Here is a 24,279-nt window from a genome sequence, read left to right as displayed (position 1 = left end):
CAGGGGGGGATGAACATGGCCCCCACTGCCAGGCCCTTCTCCACTGCCTCCTAGGCGGCAGCCTCCAATGCTAGGAAGAACACGACCTTTCCATACATCTTTGAGGCTGCTACAATGGCTGTGGGCCCCACCACCCTCACCAACGCCCACATGTAGGTCTCCACGTGAGGTAAGGCGGGCACCAGGAGGCAAGGAGTTCCAAGAGATCCCGGACCAGATACAGGTTGTCGAAGATGGTGCAGCCCGGGACGGTGTAGGTCTGGGTGGATCACATCTGCCAGCACGGATCCCAGCCGCAGCGAGATGGCTTTCACTATGACCTTGTAGTCCATGCTGAGGAGCGAGACGGGACACCAATTTCGTAAATCGCAGAGGTCCCCCTTCTCCAGCAATAAGGTGAGCACGGCTCGCCTGCACGAAAGAGGGAGGACCTCGCTCTGCAAAAAAAGACTCATCCCAGACAGTGACTGGGTCTGGGCCGAGGACGTCCCAGAACACGTGGTAGAACTCCACGGTCAGCCTGTCCATGCCTGGAGATTTATTGGTGGGCATGCGGCGGACGGCTTCAGAGAACTCTGCCAGAGTGAGAGGCAGCTCTAGCCGGTCTTGGTCGCCCGCACTGACCATCGGAAGTTCGTCCCAGAGCACTCTGCAAGCGTTAGGATCGGTCGGATCCAGGGAGAAGAGGCCTGCATAGAAGTCATGGGCCCTCCCACACATCTCCACCGGATCTGTGAGGGGGTGCCGTCTTCTGCTAGAAGGCAAGTGATGTGTTTCTTGGCCCCCCCCTCGTTTTCTCCAGGGCATAGAAGAAACGGGAGCAGCGATCCATCTCCTGAAGGAGGCGGATGCGGGATTGAACAAAGGCACCTCAGGCCCGATGGTCCTCGAGGGCCCAGAGCTCCTCCCGCTTCTCCTGGCATGCCTCACAGAGGGATGGAACCTCAGGGCTGGTGACCAGAAGCCTCTCTAGCTCCAAGACCTCCTGTTCCAGCTGCCCTATTGCTGCATCCCTCCATCAGCTGGCGCCCCGGGTGTAGTCACGGCAGAAGAGCCAGGCGCGCACCTTCCCCAGGTCCCACCACAGCCGCGCCAAGAAAGAGGCACACTGCTGCTCTTGCCAGGCCAGCCAGAACTCCCAGAAGGACGCCACGAAGCCCACATGCTCCAACAAGCTGTAGTTAAAATGCCAATAGGCCAGCCCCGGCCTCTCTGCACAGAGAGAGGCCGTCACAGTGGCTCAATGATGATCGGAGAAAGGGGCCGGCTGGATGCTGGAGGAGTGGGCCCGTGAAAGGTGGAAACGTGATAAGTAGATGCGGTCCAACCAGGAGTGTCGCGACCGATGGGCCTCCACCTGGACAAAGGTGAACGTCGAGACGTCATCCGGGTGGTGGTCACGCCAGACGTCCACCAGGGAGTGATGGTCGACTATCTCCCGGAAGACGTCCGAGGCGGCCAGGCGCTGCTTGGTCCCAGAGTGGTCCCGCTCCTCGAGGGTAGTATTAAAGTCCCCGCCCAGGATCAGGCACTCATGAGGATCCAAGGTGCTGAGGAAGGCGGACGCCTGCTGAAAGAAACGCAGCTGATCCGGGCCCGATGTCGGGGCATAGATGTTAACAAGGTTGACCACAAGCCCCTCCATGAGGGCCCAGAGGTGCAACAGGCAGCCCGGCACAGCCTCGGTGACCCCCAGCACCTTGGGCCGTAGGTCAGGGGAGAACAGGGTCGCCACTCCAGCTGTATGAACTGTGAGATGGCTAAAGTAAATCCCATCCCCCCCATTCCAGCCGCCAGCTGTCTTCGGCAGCCGGATCTGTATGGGTCTCCTGCAGGGAAAAATCACAGAGTACCCCCCATCCCGGAGGAAGGGGAGCACCTGGCACCTGCGGAAACCCATCCTACAGCCCCGGCTGTTGAACGTTGCAATGGTGAGAGGTGCCATGAGGAGGGCTGGGGGGGGGGGGGGATCCTCACCGGCAGGGATGCTCACGGCTCCCAACGGGCCACGCAACAATCCGTGACCTACCCCATAGGTGAATAAGGAGTCATGGAAGAGGCGGACCCGCTGGTAAGCTGCGGCGGCCTACTTCCCAGTCCTTTTAGCCTCCCCCATGAGGGCCCTCGCAGCCCGGAGGATTTGATGGAAGTCCCCCCCATCACTGGAGAGCGAGTTGCACCTTGTTACGGGAGCCATGGACGTCCTCCAGGAACTCCTGCAGCTCCTCTCATAGCGTATGGGGGGCCGGGGTCACTAGCCCCCGGCTTTCCTCAGGAGGGACCACTGACACAGCCCCGTGGCCCACCGAAACGGGCAGGCAAGGGGCGGACCCCCGACATGGCACCCAATGGGCTGGCGCCACGCAGCCCCCCTCAAACCCCAGCTCAACTGGGGGCGGCGGAGGGAAGATAGGAGTCCCTGGTGAGTCGGGACAGGGAAATACAGAGGCCGCTCCCTGGGAGCTATCCTCTGGGAGTGAGGAGATGACGGTCCCAGGGGCAGCAATGATATCATGGGAGGTGGAGGGGACAGGGATCCAGAGTAGGAGCAGGGCAGGGGTCGGGAGCAGAATCAGGGAGAGGGGCAAAGACAGGATCCTGGGCCCCAGTAGCCAGGCCACTGGGAAATGGCCCCTCTCAGTCAAGCTCAGGGATCTGGGGGGTGGAAAGGGGGCCCTCCGTGATGCCGGGCTCTGGCTCCATGGCCGGCGTAGTAGCCACGGCATCATCAGTGGGATCCCTACCCGGGAAGGAGGTCGGTTGCCCCATGGGGCTCGGGTCCCAGCCGCATGGCACTGGCCATCGCCTCAGTAGGCTCAGCGGCCGTCAGCAGGGTGTCACCCGCGGCCGGGCAGATGGAGGAGCCCAGGGAACCCTCAGAGGCGGAAGCAGAAGCAGCGGTTAGGGGGAGGGAGCATGGAGAAGGGGGGGCCAGGGTGAGGTCGCTCAGATCGAGGCCTGCTGGCAGACGGTCGTCCTCCCCCTGGGTGACCGGGATCAGACCCAGGGCCTCGATCTCCTCGTAGATGGAAGGGAGCTCTCCTTCCACCACCCCGGAGTTCTCCCCACCAGTGCCCGAAGCGACACTCACCTCGGGGCTCACAGGGGCTCCAGATGGTAACGGGGCAGGAGGGGCTCCATCGGGGGCCTTGGAGGGAAGGGACTCAATTTCCTGGTGCAAGTGCTGGAGGAACCAACTAGGGGCAGAGCTCTTCTTGACCTGCTGCTCACAAACCGGGAAGAATTAGTAGGGGAAGCAAAAGTGGATGGGAACCTGGGAGGCAGTGACCATGAAATGGTCAAGTTCAGGATCCTGACACAAGGAAGAAAGGAAAGCAGCAGAATACGGACCCTGGAGTTCAGAAAAGCAGACTTTGACTCCCTCAGGGAACTGATGGGCAAGATCCCCTGGGAGAACAACATGAGGGGGAAAGGAGTCCAGGAGAGGTGGCTGTATTTTAAAGAATCTTTATTGAGGTTACGGGGACAAACCATCCTGATGTGTAGAAAGAATAGTAAATATGGCAGGCGACCAGCTTGGCATAACAGTGAAATCCTTGCTGATCTTAAGCACAAAAAAGAAGCTTCCAAGAAGTGGAAGATTGGACAAATGACCAGGGATGAGTATATAAATATTGCTAGGGCATGTAGGAATGGAATCAGGAAGGCTAAATCACACCTGGAGTTGCAGCTAGTGAGGGATGTTAAGAGTAACTTCAGGTACGTTGGCAATAAGAAGAAAGCCAAGGAAAGTGTGGGCCCCTTACTAAATGAGGGAGGCAACCTAGTGACAGAGGATGTGGAAAAAGCTAATGTACTCAATGCTTTTTTTGCCTGTCTTCACAAACAAGGTCAGCTCCCAGACTACTGCACTGGGCAGCACAGCATGGGGAGGAGATAGCCAGCCCTCTGTGAAGGAAGAAGTGGTTCAGGACTATTTAGAAAAACTGGATGTGCACAAGTCTATGGGGCCGGATGTGTTGCATCCGAGAGTGCTAAAGTGATCAGGAACAGTCAGCATGGATTCACCAAGGGAAAGTCATGCCTGACTAATCTAATTGCCTACTATGATGAGATAACTGGTTCTGTGGATGAAGGGAAAGCAGTGGACGTGTTATTCCTCGACTTTAGCAAAGCTTTTGACACGGTCTCCCACAGTATTCTTGTCAGCAAGTTAAAGAAGTATGGGCTGGATGGATGCACTACAAGGTGGGTAGAAAGTTGGCTAGATTGTCGGGCTCAACGGTAGTGATCAATGGCTCCATGTCTAGTTGGCAGCCGGTATCTAGCGGAGTGCCCCAAGGGTCGGTCCTGGGGCTGGTTTTGTTGAATATCTTCATTTATGATCTGGAGGATGGTGTGGATTGCACCCTCAGCAAGTTTGCAGATGACACTAAACTGGGAGAAGTGGTAGATACGCTGGAGGATAGGGATAGGATACAGATGGACCTAGACAAATTGGAGGATTGGGCCAAAAGAAACCTGATGAGGTTCAACAAGGACAAGTGCAGAGTCCTGCACTTAGAACGGAAGAATCCAATGCACCGCTACAGACTAGGGACCGAATGGCTAGGCAGCAGTTCTGCAGAGAAGGACCTAGGGGTGACAGTGGACAAAAAGCTGGATATGAGTCAACAGTGTGCCCTTGTTGCCAAGAAGGCCAATGGCATTTTGGGGTGTATAAGTAGGGGCATTGCCAGCAGATCGAGCGACGTGATCATTCCCCTCTATTCGACATTGGTGAGGCCTCATCTGGAGTACTGTGTCCAGTTTTGGGCCTCACACTACAAGAAGGATGTGGAGAAATTGGAGAGAGTCCAGCGAAGGGCAACAAAAATGATTAGGGGACTGGAACACATGAGTTATGAGGAGAGGCTGAGGGAACTGGGATTGTTTAGTCTACGGAAGAGAAGAATGAGGGAAGATTTGATAGCTGCTTTTAACTACCTGAAAGGTGGATCCAAAGAGGATGGATCTAAACTATTCTCAGTGATAGCAGATGACAGGACAAGGAGTAATGGTCTCAAGTTGCAGTGGGGGAGGTTTAGGTTGGATATTAGGAAAAAAACTCTTTCAGTAGGAGGGTGGTGAAACACTGGAATGCATTACCTAGGGAGGTGATGGAATCCCCTTCCTTAGAAGTTTTTAAGGTCAGGATTGACAAAGCCCTGGCTGGGATGATTTAGTTGGGATTGGTCCTGCTCTGGGCAGGGGGTTGGACTAGATGGCCTCCAGAGGTCCCTTCCAGCTCTGTTATTCTATGATTCTATGACTCCAATGGAAGGGCGGTACTGCCCTCCCATGCTGCCACGTCTTCCCCAGCCGGTACCGGGGGATGGAACACACCTGCGGGCAAGGCAGAAGGCTCGGCATCGGTGCCCCCCTTTCTGGTCTTCCAGGGGGTTTCTGCATCAGTGGAAAGGAGCGGAGCTTGAGCCTTCCGCTTGCCACGCTTCCCGTGGACTAGGGCCCAGCCTTCCATGGCATCATCGGGGGGGGGGGCAGCTAACAGGGGTCGGGGCAGGGGCAATGGTTCAGGGACTGTGGGAGGCAGCGGTGGGGCGGCATGAGGGAGGGAAGATTCCCCCAGGGTGGGCCCTCTCCCATGCTCAGTAGTATCCCTGCCACACCCTCCTCTTCGGGCCCTGCTGGATTGCAGGCAGCAAAGGCAGGGCTCTCCCACTTGTCTGTGCACACTGGGGAAAGCACCCCTTGGGCCCGAGTGGGAGCACTGGTGGACTGAGTAGGAGGAGGGGCAGCTCCGGGTGCCGGGCAGCCAGGAGTGCCAGCGATGACGGGGGTCAGTGCCCCGCCAGGGCTGAGGGATCCCAGATGCCCCTCTTTGCCGGGCCAAGGGGCAGTCCCTCCGGATGTGCCCAATCACCCGGCAGAAGTAGCACCGGGGCCTCCCCCGTGCAATAATGCACCCGGTAATGGGCCCCCTGGTAGGGGACCAAGAATGACCCCTCATGCGCCTCTCCATCACATGCCGCTGGTGGCAGTTGAAGCGGCACTTGCCGGGGGAACAAGAGGACATGATGGAGGGAGGGGTCTTTGCAGCCCAGTGAGAGAGGGCTCACGACAGAGATGTGTTGCCCCAGGGTGGAGAGGGCAGGTAATAGGACGGCACTGGGGAGGGATGGAGGTCAGGACTAGGCGGACGCCCAGGTCATCCAGCGGCTCCAGGGGGACGAACACACTCCCCACCACCAGGTCCTTCTCCACCACCTCCTGGGCGGTGGCCTCCGATGCTAAGAAGAAGACAACCTTGCCATACATTTTGGAGGCCACCACAATGGCCGTGGGCCCCACCACCCTCACCAACGCCCGCACGTAGGTCTCCATGTGGGGCAAGGCAGGCACCAGGAGGCAACGGACGCCATGCTTTCTGGTCATAGTGGGAAAGGGGCCCCGGCCGCTATAGATGGTAGCGGAGGCGGTGGATGGGAGAGATGACAGTCACAGGCAGGGGGGGCTGCCGCCACCTGGGCTTACGCCCTAGGAGCCGGGAGAGGGACACCCGCAGAGCTGATGGAGGGAGCAGCGGGTAGGGACGCCGCGGCCGGTGACAGGGCCACGGCAGTGGGGGCAGTCCCTGCCATGGAGGGCCTGGTCTTTTTAGCGGGTTCCTTCCTGCCAGCTGTGGGGGGCTCCCCCAGAATTGGAGGGGGCGAGGGACGTGGCAGTAGCGGAAGTCACCCCGTTGCCCGCCGCTGCGGGCACCCCAGCGGGGGCGGTGGCAGGTGGTTTGGCAGCGGCGGTTGAGGTAGAGGCCTGTGGGGGGGGATGGAGGGGCAGCCAGGGCTACTGGAGGGGCCCCACCCACCATGTCCCCTGCCATAATGAACAGGGAGGGAGGGGAAAACACCAGAGAGAGGAGGGGAAAGGGGAAGCAGGTCAACCACTCCTCCCTGCAAGGCTGCAGGCAGGGGAGGAGGGCGCCCAAAGGGGTGGGCTGGGCAGGGGGGCTATCAAGGGCTCAGGGGGGACAGTCACCAACTCAGAATAGAAATCCGGCTCCTCTAGCTGCACTAGGGGAGGGGGGTCATAACAACGTTAGGGGGGTGCAGTGAGATAGGGGCAAACTCATACAGGGGAAGGGCACAAGCGCACTGAGTAAGGGGCCAATCAGGGCAGGGGTACCACATGGGGAGCGGGGAGAACCAGGCTGGAGGTAGGACAGGGAACCAAGGAGCTAGCTTCAGAGGCTGGGGTGGGGCAAACAAACGAAAGCTGCAGAGGGAAAAGGGCGGGGCAGGCAAACAAACTGAAGCTAGTGAGGTGCTCGGGTAAAAGGGAGGACAAAAAGGCTGCAAGGGGCAAATGGGCAGGTAGCAAGGGACAAAGCTGGGGGCTTGCTGAAGGGGGTCAGTCTGGGGGGGCACACGCGCCTACATGCGCATGCAAAGCGTCAGTGCGGGCTGGCTGCTGCTTCATGCCCAAAAGGTGGTGAAAGGGCGCAGCAGGCCAAGCAAGCAGCGGAGTCCCAGAGGCAGGAGCTTGAGGCAGATGGTAAGTGTCCACTAGGGGTGGTGGAGGGGGCAGCAACAACAGTGGTGGTGGGGGTTGGGGGGGACGGGGACTAACAGATGGACTGGGGAGCAGGCTCCACGCCACACCCCCTGTGTCCCCACAAACACAGTCAGAACCCTCACCACAAGAACACAGTTCAAAAGTTACTCAGCCTTCAGGTCCCCTCCACAGTGGTCTGCAGAGTCCCTGCGCACTCCCCCAGCAGCAGATAGCTGCATCCCCTCCTCCTCTGGGGTCCAGCAGCTCCAGGCAGCAGCCCAGTGGCCAGGCAGGCAGAGAGGACCCCTTACAGGTGGTGGTGTCCACAGCAGCAGTAGCAATGGCTGGGGTAGGGGTCCTTCACTCCCCCCCCCCCCCGGGGAGTGAGCCAGCAGGCCGCCACCCCCCCCCCCCAAGGGGCTGTAGTTGGAGCAGTAGCAGCACCCAAGGGTGGGGGAGTCCAGCAGTTAGCCAGCAACCAGGTAGCAGAGAAGGGGGTGGGTGGTGTCCAGCCTAGCCAGGGAAGCAGCTGGAGCCCAAGGCCCAGCAGCAGGAGCACTAATCTCCCTCCTTCCTCCAGGCCAGTCAGGTTCAGCAGAGGAGTCAGATCTATCAGCCCCTGGATGAACAGGTTTCTGTTCCCTGGCTGACACATTAGCCTGCGAAGAGTCAGCTGAAGCTGTTAGCCTAATGAGAACACCTGACTCCAATTAACCTGCAAAGAGTCAGGTGAGGCCGTTAAGCTAATGCGAACACCTGACTCTAATTAAGGCCCCTCTGATACTATAAAAGGGCTCACTCTGGCCAGGCTAAGGAGATCTAGGGAGCAGAAGTGTGGTTGAAGGGCTGGGTAATAAAGATACCCTCAAGCCCCTGGAAAGGGAGCCCTAAGGTAAGGGTGAAGAGGGCGTTAAGAGAGAAAGAAGTAGGAGAGCTGTGGGGAAGTAACCCAGGGAAATGTAGTAACTCTATCAGTGAAAGGTTGGCTGCCAACAATTGTTGCCATTAGGGTTCCTGGGCCGGAACTCACAGTAGAGGGTGGGCTCAGGTTCCCCTGAACCTGACACTACAGAAACTGACTTCCTGGGAGGGGAAGACCAGCCCCTGTCAGGACAGGAGGCTAAACTGTTTGGGAATAAGTCCATAGGGACAACAGAGACTGTAGGAGTTCTCTCACCAACCTCCTTGCTGGCTTATGATGAAAAGGGCTCAGTAGACTGTAACCCTGGCCCTAGAAAGAGAAGGGCTTCATGGAGGGTCAAAGTGAGTCTCTGAGGTTAGCATAAACCATCTGGAAGTGCAGGACACATGGGGACAAGGTCAGAGCTCTGCCACAATATGTTTATCTTTTTTACACTGCAAATATTTGTAACAAATAATAATATAAAGTGAGCACTGAACACTTTGTATTCTGTGTTGTAATTGAAATCAAAATACTTGAAAAACAAATTTAAATGGGTAATCTATTATTTAACAGTGCAATTAAAACTGCTATTAATCATGACTGATTGTTAAAATCTAGTTAATTTGTTTTGTATTAATTGCTTGAGTTAACTGTGATTAATTGACAGCCCTAAAAGTAAAAAATCCAAACTTGTTCCCAGTTTACCTTTTAATTCCATAAACATAGACAACACCAGTCACTTCAAAGAAAGCGATGATTAGCAAAGGCAAGGAACCGGCATAACTGTCAAAAATTTCAAGCCAGTAACTTCCAGACCTCAGGGTAAAACACAGAGCTGTCACGAAGGAGACCAGGCATATTACACCTAAATAAAAATTTCTGTTAATAAAGAATACATGGTGGGTGCTCTGTTCAGATATGGCTAATATTTTTTGCTCTCATTTTAACAATTTTATCCAACAAACTTCTGTATGGAGCTATAACTTGCTATCTCAGTGTAAGCAATAGTTAAATTCAAAGTGCTACATTGTTTGGGGAATTAATACACAGGCCAAATTCTCCCTGGCATTTTGGCCAAGAGATACTGTACGATGGTGCAAAGCAGCCATAAAGCTGGAATAACTGGCCACAGGAAAATCAGCATAGTGAAGGAGGATCCTCTGGAGTGTAGAGCAGGCGTGGTAGTTTTTTGTCATAGCCCCCAGCTGCCTGTGGCCAATGTGAGAGGTGTGGCTAGGGCTTTCCTGCAGTCTGGTAATCTCTGACTCCTGTAAAGACCCCTTGGGGCAAATGGCTTCCAGCATAATTTAGAATGGCCTTCAGCTGCCTTAATTTATACTGCATAACTGGCCCAAAAACAGCCCAGCATTGTGGGAGTACAAAGGGGAATGCATCCGATGAAGTAAGCTGTAGCTCACGAAAGCTTATGCTCAAATAAATTTGTTAGTCTCTAAGGTGCCACAAGTCCTCCTTTTCTTTTTAAAGGGGACTCTGAGTCCCTAGTCTCCTGAAGTTGGGCTGTGTGCTCTGAATGGAGGATCTCCGCCTGTATGCCACTATAGCACAGTGTATTCATAAGGGTAAGGGCTCACTGTGCATTAGGTAGAGGTCAAGGAGTAGTATTAGGCCAGAGAGGAAAAGAAGTAGTTCCATTTTATTGTCATTTTTATCTGGAAAGGGGAAAGAGCTTTTGAAACTTGGGCGTGCTAAGACGAGGATGGTCACAATGCTCTTTTTAGTAGTGCAAATATCAAATCCTACTCCCATGACCACTGAAATGGTCTTCTCACCCAACCTGTGCAGAACTCATAAATGGAACTTCAGTGCAGATTCTTAAAGAACTCTGTAAATCTACCAGTATGTGGAGAATTGTCCAGTTCTCTATTGCCTTGTTTTTCTTTCTGTCAGTCAAAATCCTGCATTGTGGTAATCTCTGATTCCTGTAAAGACACCTTGGGGCAAAATCCCCTGTTCGCTAATTGTGTGCCCAGAGTAATTTTTTAATAGCACACATTTCCTCAGGTTCATTTTCAGATCAGCACCCTTATCCTTATTGCAGACCTTTTGTAAATGTATCCGTTCCTGCTCAAAAGTTTTATCATGAACTAGGATCCAAGTGTAATAGGCTGAGAGAGAGAGATGGAATGCAATACTCTCTCCAAAAGCTTCAGCGGTGGCAAGGACATTACATAAACTCAGAGCTATTACTTTAAATTGCCACAGGCCTTGTCCTGCTGTGAAAGCAGTCTTTCCCCTGTCCTTTGGATCCATTTCCAGTCACCAATAATCACTTTTAAACTCCAGAGAGGAAAGCCAAACAGAACCTGCTACAGCTCCAATGCCCAGTTCCCTGGGAGCAAGTCTGCTTCACTAATTGGCTCTCATTAGAGAGATTAAGGTAGAGAACACTCTTATTCTGCTTGCTTCCACAAAAGGAAACTGCATATGAAAACTAACAATACTACAAGCAATTTTTCTAAGACTGGTCAGTACTCTCAAGCTAAGAAAAAAATGTGAAGGACTATGTAACATCACCATCTGGCAACTCCTGCCGTAACACGATCTGATCTATACCTTATGTCTCCTATAAAGAGACTTGATAAAGCAGTTGAACTCACAATTGTAATATCTTCATTTAGATTCTGAAGTGGCAATGAGCAAATATTGCAAACTAATTCCCCATAAAATATTTATTAAACTATTAAGAACTCATGAGTTTGTAAAGAGCCTAGCTTCTGTGAACAAAATGAAGAAAGTCCTGTAAATAACCTGCTCACCTGATAGAACCTCCTTGGGTACAGATTTAGATACAACAGGAAGCTCCAAGAGAGGAGTCAAAATCCCCTCAATGTTTCCAAACATAGAAGAAAGACCCAAGCTGAACAGCATTACAAAAAACAGGATAGCCCAGCCCTGTGAGCCAGGCATCAGAATAATTGCTTCAGTGAAAACAATAAAGGCAAGGCCAGTTCCAGATGCACTCTGCAGAATTCACAAACAGATAACACATTTTGATGAATAAGATTTATTTTTCAAACATATAGCATTATAATGCACATGCAGATCTTGTTCATTCAAATTCTAAACTCCAAGGTCAAGATTTTGGATTGGATGTTTTTCTAAAAGAGATCCTGTAATTGCAAGCTATTGGACGTGAAGCAAGAATGAATTCAGGGAAGTCCTATGACCTGTGTTATGAAGGAGATCAGACTTAGATGATCCCTTCTGGCCTTAAAATCTAAGAATCTATTAATTTTAAGAAAATGAATTTGTAAATTAGGCTCCTAAATAAATTACCTGGTTTTCCAAAGTGTTACGTACTGAAGTCAGTGGGAGCTGCTAGGTGCTAAGCACTTAGGCACCTAAATAAGTGACTTGATCTGCAAAACTATGTATTTAGGGGTCTAGCATAAGATTCATTTAAAAAAAAATCTTGGTACAAATGTATTTCCTGTGCTATTCAAATAAGCCAAATTAGGGTGAATCATGTGCCCATGGTAGCTTCCAGATGGGAAAACCTTGGTGCAGTTTAAAAAGTTGTGTTATGGTGTAAGTTGATAGAGGAATTCTTGGAATGCTAAGCCAGAGAACTTTGATCTCAAAGTTTTTATAACAATACTGATGCCTGAAATGTAGAAACAAAAGAAATATCGTCAGTTTGGTAGGTATCCAATGTTATTTTTAGCAATGTTTTGCAAGTGCAATGGAACATATATGTTAAGAGGATGAAAAGTATCACAGTCCATAACATTTTTGAGCAAGGGTTATTTTTTAGCATGCAAGCGTGATACCTGCTCAAGAAATTCTTGAAGGTCACAACTTCTCAATTTGAGACTAGTGATTTTTTTTGGATGGGTTGTATTCAGGAATCCAAACCAGATTGTATAGTTGTCTCTCGTGATGCTTTGGTCCGGAAGATCAAATTCATTGAGGATACTGATAATGTTCCTGCCGGAGAAAGCATGCTTCAACATTTTTCCTTAATGTATAAGAATTTGTTTAGATATCTTTAGATTATAGCTACAGAAGCTTCTGCAGGAACCCATTATCTATTTTGTACTCACCTAGCTATAGTCAGTACTGTATATATTTATGGTACAATGTACATTTAAAATATTAATAGAGAATTGCATTGAGTTTTATACAGTTTTCACAATAGAAACAAAAATGTTAAATGGGGGTATTGTTAAAATTATGGGGAAAATATTTGGAGAAACTAAGTATTACAATTTGGCTTATAGTTTCAAATACAAACTCCACCTTCAGACTATGCAGACAGAGTACATAAAGCAGGTCTTTGTAAAAACATGCTCATATTATTGCTATCTTGTTCTCTCTCCCTCCCACTTCCACCTGTTGTCAGAACCACTTGTGTTTTGTAAGCCTGAGAGTTCTTTGGGGTAGGAAATGTCATTTTACTATATAGTTGTATAGCACCTAGCACAACTTAACACTGATCCCTGACTGGGGCCTTCAGGCACAACTGTAATACAAATAAGTAAATAATAATAATAATAATGAATAAGTATTTTAGTATTTGTTTTATGTGTTATTAATGCCTCCTCTGATAATTATTGATAATGACCTTTTAATGTGCATTGCCATAAAATGTTTATATTACGTTTCCTATTTATAACTTGTTCCCCTTCAATACAAATGTGTTCTCTGAATATATGTTTCTGCAGTAGCATGTTATCTATTTAGGCTGCACCATAGCATCTGAAAATCCAAGATGTCCCACCTGTCCAGGCAGTCCCAGTAACCAGTGGTTGCCTTAAATCCCAAAATAGAAAAAATTGGGATGGAGGCATACAGTGATGTCATACTATTTACAATTGCTATTGTCACAGCATCCTTCTCACAGTCATTTCTAGAAAGAAAACACATACAAATTAATTTACACAACATGATAGGGTTTATTCAACATATATATTTTAGCAAAATAATTAGTTTTTAGTAATTAGTCTACAATTTAATTCATGGACCTAGACTGTGGACTGTTTATCCATATAATATGGATAAACATAATATATATATATATGTATAAAGGGCTGTCAAACGATTAAAAAAATTAATGGCTCGATTAATCGCACTGTTAATAATAAAATACCATTTATTTAAATATTTTTGATGTTTTCTACATTTTCCAGTATATTGATTTCAATTGCAACACAGAATACAAAGTGTACAGTGCTCACTTTATATTTTTTATTACAAATATTTGCACTGTAAAAAAAAAGTGCTATCTCTTTATCCTGAAAGTTGACCTTACAAATGTAGAATTATGTAAAAAAACCAAAAAACCCTGCATTCAAAAATAAAATGTAAAACTTTAGTGCCTACAAGTCCATTCAGTCCTATCTCTTGTTCAGCCAATCTCTCAGGCAAACAACTTTGTTTACATTTGCAGGAGATAATGCTGCCTGCTTCTTGTTCACAAAGTCATCTGAAAGTGAGAACAGGTGTTCTCATGGCATTGTTGTAGCCAGCATTGCAAGGTATTTACATGCCAGATGCGCTAAAGATTCATATGTCCCTTCATGCTTCAACCACCATTCCAGTGGACATGCATCCATGCTGATGACGGGTTTTGCTCGATAATAATCCAAAGCAGTGCGGACCAATGCATGTTCATTTTCATCATTTGAGTCAGATGCCATCAGCAGAAGGTTGATTTTCTTTTTTGGTGGTTCAGGTTCTGTAGTTTCCGCATTGGAGTGTTGCTCTTTTAAGACTTCTGAAAGCATACTCCATGCCTCGTCCTTATCAGTTCTTGGAAGACACTTCAGATTCTTAAACCTTGGGTCAAGTGCTGTAGCTATATAGAAATCTCACATTGGTACCTTCTTTGCGTTTTGTCAAATCTGCAGCAAAAGTGTTCTTAAAATGAACATCTGCTGAGTCATCATCTGAAATTACTATAATATGAAATATATGGCAGAATGCAGGTAAAATCGACATACAATGTCAATGAGACATACAATTCTCCCCCAAGGAGTTCGGTCACAAATTTAATTAATGCATTATTCTTTTAATGAGCATCATCATGGAAGCATGTCCTCTGGAATGGTGGCTGAAGCATGAAGGGGCATATGAATGTTTAGCATATCTGGCACGTAAATACTTTGCAATGCCAGCTACAAAAGTCTCATGCGAACACCTGTTCTCACTTTCTGGTGACATTGTAAACAAGAAGAGGGCAGCATTATCTCCTGTAAATGTAAACAAACTTGTTTGTCTTAGCAATTGGCTGAACAAGAAGTAGGAGTGAGTGGACTTGTAGGCTCTAAAGTTTTGCATTGTTTTGTTTGAGTGCAGTTATGGAACAAAAAAAAATCTACATTTGTAAATTGCACTTTCACGATAAAGAGATTGCACTACAGTACATGCATGAGGTGAATTGAAAAATACTGTTTCTTTTATTTATCATTTTTACAGTGCAAATATTTGTAATAAAAAATAATATAAAATGAGCAGTGTACACTTTGTATTCTGTTGTAATTGAAATCAATATATTTTAAAATGTAGAAAAACATCCAAAAATGTTTATTAAACAATAGAATACCAACTGAAATTTATTAATGTGATTAAAACTGTGATTAATCACCATACATTTTTTAAGCACAATTAATTTTTTTGAGTTAATCGTATGAGTTAACTGCGATTAGTCGACAGCCCTCGTGTGTGTGTGTATAGATATAGATATAAATTTTACCCATAGAAAAATCACAAAATGTAAGTCCTGAAATAAAATTATGCTCAGTTTCAATAAGAAATAATATTCTTGCAAATAGTGATATTTTGGAAATTGTCATCTTTTTTTCCCTTCAGGTTTAAAATTAGTAATTTTTTCTTACCATCTTCTAATCTATTTAAAATACACATTTTAGTGTGAACATGGTTTACCCATTGGAAGGTCAAAGTTTGATAAGATACTTTACAAGTATCACAAATAAATGCTGGTTTTGACAATTTGAAGAATATAATAATATGCAACAAATGGTTAGTCTGTATCTGCAAAAAGAAAAGGAGTACTTGTGGCACCTTAGAGACTAACAAATTTATTTGAGCATAAGCTTTCGTGAGCTACAGCTTTCTTTTTGTGGATACAGACTAACATGGCTGCTACTTTGAAATCTAATCTGTGAAAGTCATAGCCATACTTACTTTGGTGAGTTGTAGCTTGAGAATGCTATGAGTCCTCCAAAAGCCAAGGAGAGAGAGAAAAATATCTGGGTGGCTGCATCAAGCCATACACGGGGATTTTTGAGAATGTTCAGCTGAAACAATTGCAATGAATGTGAGTATTAGACTTGCTTTCAAACTTTCAGTTGTCTTTTTCTTTGTTCTCATATTTCATGAATTGTGGTCCTACTTAAGTGTGCTGAAAAACTGAAGTGAATGCCAAAATATTCCAATAAATCAGCATAATTTGAAGGCCCATTATGTAGGGATTCTGAAATGTCTTAGTTTTTATTGTAGTAAAAATCTTCTATTTTATGATATAAGTTTTTCTGAGTGACACTTTACATGGACATATTAAACTTTGATTAATACTTTTTTCTCCCTACTTATGTATATGTATTTCTATGGTGCTCACCACAGTAATAACTGAGTATCTATGAAATCAAGCTACTTCAGTATTGTCTTGCTAATGCCACCAATTGTGGTGTATGAAAATTGTATTTAACCTTCACTGTTTTCTGTTTTTTGGAGAAAAGTGTGTTTATTTTTCCATGTCTCTTGAATCAATGTGTTTAAAAATATTAAAATGTACTAGCAGCACCAAAAAGCCACAATCACATAACAAGGCTTTATCAGTTAAAAAGGCGTACTAATTGCAGAGAAAAGAAAGCAGCAATAAAAAGTAAAAAGATAATAAAAAAGGGGGATGTTAATAATGAAGAATGAATTAGAAGTTAAGAAATGCAAACACTTCATAAAGGGAAGCTAAAGGTATCAATGAAAGAATTCATGACTGGTAGGGTTAAAAACAATGTTAGTGGGTAGGTGGCCCTCTGACAGGCTCCACAGTGGGGAATGGGGCAGCTCATGTTCAGTTGGGAGTAGTTAACTCACCAAGTAACTGGGATGTAGTTAATTAGGCAGGGAAGCACCCAGGCATGATAAAAGGACCTCAGTTAGAGGGGGAATTTCTGAGGAGAAGAGAAACTGCCAGAGATGCAGAAGAATTGCAGTGATATGATCCCTCCAGTAGACTGGGGAGAAGCTACCAGAGAAGCCAATGCTCTGAAGGGGGAGAAGCAGGGCCCAGGGCAAGAGGCTGGGGGAGCCTATAGAGAAGGAGAGGTAATAAATAGCTTATAGAGCAGGAAGGGATAGAAAATTATTAGTTCTGGCTGCCCTAAACAAGGTCCCTGAGTTGGAACACTGAGTGGAGTGCGTGGATCTGGGTTCTTCTACCTTTTCCAGCCAAGGACTCTTGAGAAGAAGTCTCTAAACCGAGGAGACCTAGGGCTGTCTAGCCCCACTAAAGCCATGGGGCTTCTGACTCTCCATTATCCTGGAGGGCAGAGACTATTAAGAACCTGGCCACATCGCTGGGTCATAACAAGGACTTGACAAACAGGGAATCAAATGTGGCGGCATAAGGGGGATGGAATTGGGATGTTGTAGCTCCTCATCCCACTGCAAGGGGTTGCTAACAGACAAAGTCCCCATATTACAACAAGAAGAAATTTTTAAAAATGTATGGTGGGAAAGGAATCCGAACACTGATGAAGATGCTAAAATTGTCAAATATAATAAATGTACAAACATGTACATACATATTTGTTCTGTATTTGGGAAAAAAAGCTGAGTGATCTAGTTATATCATATACTTTTCTATTTCAGCAATAACGGTGGAGGATGTTAAAGAGCATCTAGTGAAGTTAAACATTTTAAAATCAGAAAGGGCACATAACTTGCACCCTGGAGTTTTAAAACAGTTGGCCAAAGAACTCTTTGGCTCACTGATGATTTTTTAGTAGATCTTGAAATAGTAGGGAAGTTCCAGAAGGCAAGAAAACAAATGCTGTGTCAATATTTTAAAAGGGCTCAGATCTATGCCTGACACTAGTCAATATTTTCAACAGTTATCTGAAAGTAAATGTAACATCACTGCTGATTAAAATTTGCAGATAACACAAAGATTGGCAGGGTGGTAAATGATGATGATGCAAGTATAGAAAGTGATCTGGGTTTTTTGGTAGGATGGGCCAATTGAAACAAAATGCATTTTAAGTCAGCCAAAGGAAAGCCCATGCGCCTAAGATCAAAGAATGCAGGCCATACCTACAAAATGAAGGACTATATCCTGGAAATCAGAGATTCTGAACAGGATTTAGGAGTCATAGTGGACAAGCAACTGTTCTATTCAAGAGTACTGGTGAAGGGCCAGGGAGCAGGCCTAAAGGATCAGGAACTCAAGAGGAGGACAAGATGTTTGAGACCTGAAAAGGAAGGAATGCAAAGAGGAGGGACAAATGACTATTATCCCTATATCAAGAGAGGTGATCCTGATCACAAGTGGTAAAGATTTAAACTTGTGGTGGAAGTAGAAGGTTAGGGCCTGGGAGGAGAGAATTGGTGTGAGCCAGAGGCCTGCTGTGTATATCTGCTTTTATTGAGGGGTCCCAGACCAGGTCTTCCTGAAAGGGAGGGACAAAGCCCTACTTCCAGTGTTGACAACTCTTGTGTTTGTTGTGAGTCATCTGAGTTTGGCTTGGGTGATAGGAGAAGCTCCAGCTCTCTTGCAAATTTCAGCTCTGACTTACGGTGACCACCTTTTCAAAAGGCAAAAGCAGGACACATGCAGGCAGAGGCCCTGCCCCCTGACCAAGCTGGAAGCTGTAGCCAGGCCACAATAAGAGCCATCCAAGGAGCCCGGGCCTCTGTGGGGAGTCCTGGACCCGCCACCTGCCCTGGGTGAGGGGCTGGGGTGCCCGAGAGCAGTCGCCAGCCTGTGTCCCCACCCGGCAAGGGCAGGCGGAGGGTTCAGGGCACCCCACAGCAGCCAGGGCTCTCTGGGAAGCTCTTAGAATCATAGAATATCAGGGTTGGAAGAGACCTCAGGAGGTCATCTAGTCCAAACCCCTGCTCAAAGCAAGATCAATCCCCAATTTTTGCCCCAGATCCCAAACGGCCCCCTCAAGGATTGAACTCACAACCCTGGGTTTAGCAGGTCAATGCTCAAACCACTGAGCTATCCCTCTTACCATGTCCCAGCTCTCACTTCTGACCTGGCCAGGGGGTGGGTCTTGGGGTGAAGAGGAGAAGCAGGAATGGGGCTTCCTGGGGTGAGGGGAGGAGGCTAAAGCTCAGCTCACATCCCCTCCCCTACCACTGTAAAGAGTCTGGTGCCAGCCCTGAGCCTCGGGCAAGCATGGAGCAGCACCACAGGGAATCCAGGACAAATGCTGTCTCAGTCCAGGACCAGGACTTGAACTCTGTATTTTGGGATTGTCCCACCCAATTCACCCTACTCTGACTGTGGGAAATCCCCCTTTGACTGGCTGCTTTTCCCACTACTCCCCACCCCCTAGGACATAGCAGCCAATCAGAGCTGGTGCAGGAAGGGCTCTCCCTCCTCCGCACAGGAGTAGACACCACTCTCACAGAGGGGAGGAGGGAATAGAAAGAGCCCATAAGCTCAGCGTAGTTCTGCTTCCCTTTCCCTTCCTGCAATACCGGCTTGGCAAAGGCTGAGGGGGGTGAAGGGCCCTTGGAGTTGCCCCTCCAGACTGGAAGGGAAAAGGGGACCCTGCTGCAACCCCTGCTAGCCTAGAAGAGGGGGATGAAGAGCCCCAGCAACTGCAGAAGGAGCAGAGGTGAAGTTGAGTGGGGTGCAAAATTCATTGATGGGCAGATGTGTGGATGAGAGTGGCGGGGCGGGGGTCAAAATCACTTTAATACATTTGGGAGTGCTGGCAACACTAATTGTCTCACTCATCCAGTGTGTGAGCAGAGAGAGTTGAAAAGTCAAGAGACCTAAACACACAACATAATTTTAAAAAATCCCTCATGATTAATGATTTTTCAGCCACATTCATTATTTTTGAACTTCGGGGTTAGCAATACTGCACCCTTCGTTCCTCTGAATGAAGGTAGCAGGCAGAGGGAGAACATATGTTCCTGGAAGAAGATTATGGCCAGGGAGGGAAAGGAATGTATTTTGTTTCTTCTGTACTTTTTGTTACCCTGGAAAAGAAAGAATTTATGGTTTGGGTGGAAAGCTAAACTGCATCAAAATCACACAACTACCCCAAACGAAGGGAAACTGAAGTACCATAGTAGAGACATGATTAAGGCATTGTCAAGTCCCACAGTAAAAAGGTAATGGATCCATCATAGGCCTACAGATGTGGTGTATGCAGAACTCTGAGGACTGGTCTACACTGCCGCTTAAGTCGATATAACTTATGTCACTCAGGTGTGAAAAAGACATAAGTTACATCGACTTAAGGACTGTCCACACCATGCTATGCTGGTGGGGAGACACTCTCCTGCCAACATAGCTTCCACCTCTTTGTGGAGGTGGAGTAATTATGCTGATGAGAGAGCGCTCTCCCATCAGCATAGCGCTAGATGTAGTGCGATAATGGTCTCAATTAAGTCAATGGGAGTACTACAGAGGGAGCAGCTGCAAGAATAAACTTTTAATTTATATGAATTATACTTCAAAAGAATCAAGAACATATATTTATAGAATTAGTATTCATCACTTTCAACTTTGCTTTGACAGCATAATTGAAATGTTTAATTCATTCATTTTAAAATCTGATTGTTCAATTTATAAACTAAATATTTATAAAATATAGCATCTTAAAAATATTATTTGAAACCATCTAGAAGGCAGTCTGGTATTTAATACAATTTAGTTCCCCTAAACACTAACAAGGTGAAACTTCAAAAGTTGTTTCCATTATTTTCACTTTATAACCTAAGCTATATGTTATTTCCTTTTGGAGTATGTACAAAGTAAGAGTATGTATGTAAGGTTTAACATGCTTGTGACGGGGGTGGACTCGATCCTGAGGCACCTGCCACATCCTGCCCCAGAAAAGGACAGTAGAGCGGTCCTCCAAGCTGCCTAGAGTGGCTGTGCGGGAAGCTGCCAATCGTAACCCAGCAGGCTCATATAAGAAGAGCTGAAGGGCCAGTATGAGTCCAGTCCCTTGCTTGGAGGAGAGTAGATGGCATGGCTGGCTGAGGGAACTACAGGACCCAGGGCTGTGCTGCTGAAAGAGAGCAAGAAGGAGCTCTTGCTGCTGGGACTTCATCAGGACAGGGCCCTGAGGTAAGGATTAAGAATGTGCTGGAGCCTTGGGGAAGTGGCCCAGAGAATTAGAGCAGCAGTGCAGCTTAGATAAAGGGACATGGCATGTCTGCTATTTATTTGGACCCAGAGTAGAGGGTGGGCTTGGGTTCCCTACCCCACCCCAGCCACTGGGAAAGTGGCTTGAGCTCTGAGGCACCCCAGAAGGGGAACTGAACTGTAGTGCCCTAGCTGAAGCCAGAAAGGCCCTGAGAGGGTGAAGACACTACCTCCAGGGAAAGAGGCCTGGGGCACGGCCCTATTCTGAAGCAGGGACAGCTTGAGAGAGATGTTACAGAGGGCACTGAGAGAACCCCTGTTGCACTTGTACCCCGGAAGACAGACTTGGCTGGAGGGCTGAGTCACCAAAGACACACCACAAACTGAGAGAGAATGTGCAGGCACACTCACTGAGACAGGATGTGCTTGTGAGAGGTGAGTGCATCTTGTTACAAAACTCTAATTATATTTTTATGTAAATAGAATTTGAAGCCTTTTAGAAAATGTTAAAAATTAGATCCATCTTGCAGTACAGGATTTTATAGTAGTTATTTTAGCTATTAAGACAGTGAAAGTCAATTAAATAGGTTTTTGTCCACCAAACTACTGATCTGAACAGATTTTTAAGACTTCTGTTATCCAATTTTATAAAGAAGAATTCTTATTTAGCTGTAAGAGAGAGACTGAAGTGCCATTGTTATCATACTCCTCCACTGACATGAATTTAAAATACTTTGTGTAATATTTAAGGGCCTAATCCAAAGCCCATTGATGTTTATAATGCTAGGTTCTAGGATAGTTGCAACATCCCTGTAATGTAGTTTATCCTAAATTGCTAAACTGTACGCTCCACCTTAACATCTTAACAGTTTTTGCCTAGGAGTGTCCTCCTTTATAAAATAAAATTTCATACATGTATACTGAAGAAACTTAATGTCACCATGTGGTGGTTTAATGATTTGAAGATATGATGTATCAACCTTAAATCACTTTCTTAATTTTAACTTTTATGGCCAGATTTACTGATACACTCTAGCTGCTTTACATTACTATGGAGCGGCTCCAAGCATAGGATCAGTTAAAACTTGATTTTTTCAACTGCCTTCTTAGCTAGAGCAGAAGAAAATAGCTAAAGTGTACACCAGTTTCACCCTCCCTTCTGTCCTCCAAAGTCCCCCTCCCTCTCGCACCGCCCTACATTACCCCATGCACACCACCTACAAATTCCCCCTTCTTCTTGGACCTCCTTATGTGACCCTGCATATACACACTTACAGCTTAGATACCCACTCCTGGCCTACCTGTGGAGTAGATCTGATGCAATGGGTTGCTTTTGAAAAGATATTTAGGATTAATGGTCAATTTTTGCCATTTATTTTTCATAAATGACAGTTCATCTTTCACAAACTGCTGCTCGCTTTCCATTTTTCTCAATGGGGATTGAAGCCATAACTGCCCAGAGGGAAGATGGTGGCCCACTATGCTATGAGGAGCCAGAAACACTGTGGGACACAAAGGGACTTAGTGGTGCCTAAATAATGGCCTTCGATGCCTGACATTCACAAAACCACTGTTCTGCTGCTGCCTAACCCTATGAGCACCTAATCCCAATTTCCCCCCACTGGGAACACACAAAGTTGCCTAAATCCTAATACTTCCTCACAGCTAGATGAGCTGCTAGATGCCTTAGCCTAGTTTGAAAATCACATTGGGGTTTCTCCTGCCTGTCTTGCCTCTGCGGCCCGATCTGGTAGGCATGCTCAGAGCATGCCTACTTCCCACAAAATACAGCCAGGGGTGAGCCAGCTGGGGATTTTAGGGACTGGTTGGTGTGTGTGTTCAGAATACCCAATATCTCAGTGAATAAGGCACTCACCTGGGAGATGTGAGAACAGAAACATCCAAAGCAGGAACTGCGGCAGTTAGGGATGGTAGTAAAATGGTGCCCAGCTGGGCCATTCCTTCCCTGGTCCTAGAACAGTGATGGGGAGACCCACACACACTCTGGGGATACTAGGGTCCAGGTGGTGCCACTCCTCTTCCCCTCCCCCCATCTTGTGGTGTTCGGGAAGAAGGGTAGAGAGGAGCCAGTGGGAAACTCCAGCCAGCAGAAGCAAAAGTAGCTAAAGCAGGGACCTGTGGATGTTCTAGGCAAAAACTATAGAGAATTTTGACTTTCTCTGCCCTGTGCTGATTTGCTGTTTGCTTCTCCCTTCCCCCTCCCCTCCTCAAAAAGCAATTACAAGCTAAGTAGCGTTCTCAAAATGGCTACAAATGAGGGGATCTGTGCTTTCAGTCCTATTGAGGACAACTGGGGGATGGCAGTCATTTTGAAATAGGACAGTTCTTCACAGTGAATCCTGATTCTTTCAGGCTCTCCTGAAGAAGCTTTCAATTATGAAGAATAATTAATTGCAGGGGATGGGAGCAGAATTACCATTAATCTTTTTTTTTTTTTAAATAAAGTGTTTAATTCCTAAAGTGAATTATTTTTAAAATCTCAGAATAATTTTTTTACTCAGTAAGTGCTGTAATTTTCAGAAGGATACACAAGAAGCTGAATCAGTCCTAAAAGTGCAAAACTCAATTCCACTTAAACTATGGTGTCACTAATGATGCCTTCATAATATGCTTCCGCCTAAGCATATATTGTATCACAAAGTATGGGAAAATGCTTAGTAAAAAAATGATTTAGTACTCCTTTCACTCTTTATCAAGATCTAAGATATATTCAGACAACTACAAATACTTTGACTGAAAAAAACCTTAGATGACATACTGGATAGGAAGTTTTAGAAAAGTGATATTTGAAAGCTAGATGGACAGTACAACTAGAGAAAAGTTTTGGTTTTTTTTTTTATACTGCCAACACTGATACTTACATTAGGAGTGAAGAGGTAAACTAAACCTTCAGTGGCTCCTGGTAGGGTGAGTCCACGAATAAGGAATATAGTTAGGACCAGATAAGGAAATATGGCTGTTACATAAATAGCCTAATAGGGAAATAAGAAAAGTGAGACAGAGACAACAAGATCAATAGAGGTTATTTTAGTTACTACAACATCTCATTCTAGTACAATTTTTTTGAAGCAGCATATTCTAAATATAACATGTTTTTTTCAGGAAGCAGAATGACCATTTTGTTTTGTCATAAAATCCCTCCCTAAAATACATTTGGGGGTATCTACTCCAAGAATTAGGGTTTGAAAGAACATAATTGTTTTTGTATTTCCCCTGAAGTTGAAATTCAGTACTTTAAGGACAAGAGACAGAGCAGCAAGTCAACTTTTCTAAGTGGTCTGCTCTCTATTTCCTCACCTTTCCTGTGGATTCAATTCCTCGAATGGTACAAATGTACACAATTGACCAGCAAATGGCCAAGCACAAAACTAACCACCATTGTAAGTTGCCACTGTCAGTGATATCAGAGCTTATGTTTAAAGTTCTCCTGTACCAGAAATAATTTACTGCAGTACTTTCATGGCATTCTTCAATGTGTCCTGAAAAGAAAAGTATGACAAGTATTACTAAACTGTCAAGTGTG

At 46.6% G+C, this 24,279-nt stretch overlaps 1 protein-coding gene across 4 annotated transcripts in view; it reads right to left on the bottom strand.

Annotated features, from left to right (window-relative positions):
• LOC141982752 (sodium-dependent neutral amino acid transporter B(0)AT3-like) overlaps positions 1-24,279 on the bottom strand; it is a 120,138-nt gene that overhangs the window by 17,161 nt on the left and 78,698 nt on the right. For all 4 annotated transcript variants that reach the window (XM_074945085.1, XM_074945086.1, XM_074945084.1 and 1 more), the window contains 7 exons: positions 24,054-24,235; positions 23,618-23,728; positions 15,584-15,696; positions 13,158-13,286; positions 12,208-12,364; positions 11,194-11,398; positions 9,122-9,281 (listed from right to left, as the gene is read on the bottom strand). In XM_074945085.1, the coding sequence (XP_074801186.1) occupies positions 9,122-9,281; positions 11,194-11,398; positions 12,208-12,364; positions 13,158-13,286; positions 15,584-15,696; positions 23,618-23,728; positions 24,054-24,235 (1,057 nt within the window). The remainder of the gene's footprint in view (positions 1-9,121; positions 9,282-11,193; positions 11,399-12,207; positions 12,365-13,157; positions 13,287-15,583; positions 15,697-23,617; positions 23,729-24,053; positions 24,236-24,279) is intronic.

The sequence above is a fragment of the Natator depressus genome, chromosome 2 (assembly GCF_965152275.1).
Source record: "Natator depressus isolate rNatDep1 chromosome 2, rNatDep2.hap1, whole genome shotgun sequence".
NCBI classification, from domain to species: Eukaryota; Metazoa; Chordata; order Testudines; family Cheloniidae; genus Natator; species Natator depressus.
This window is presented reverse-complemented; position numbering and strand designations above follow the sequence as displayed.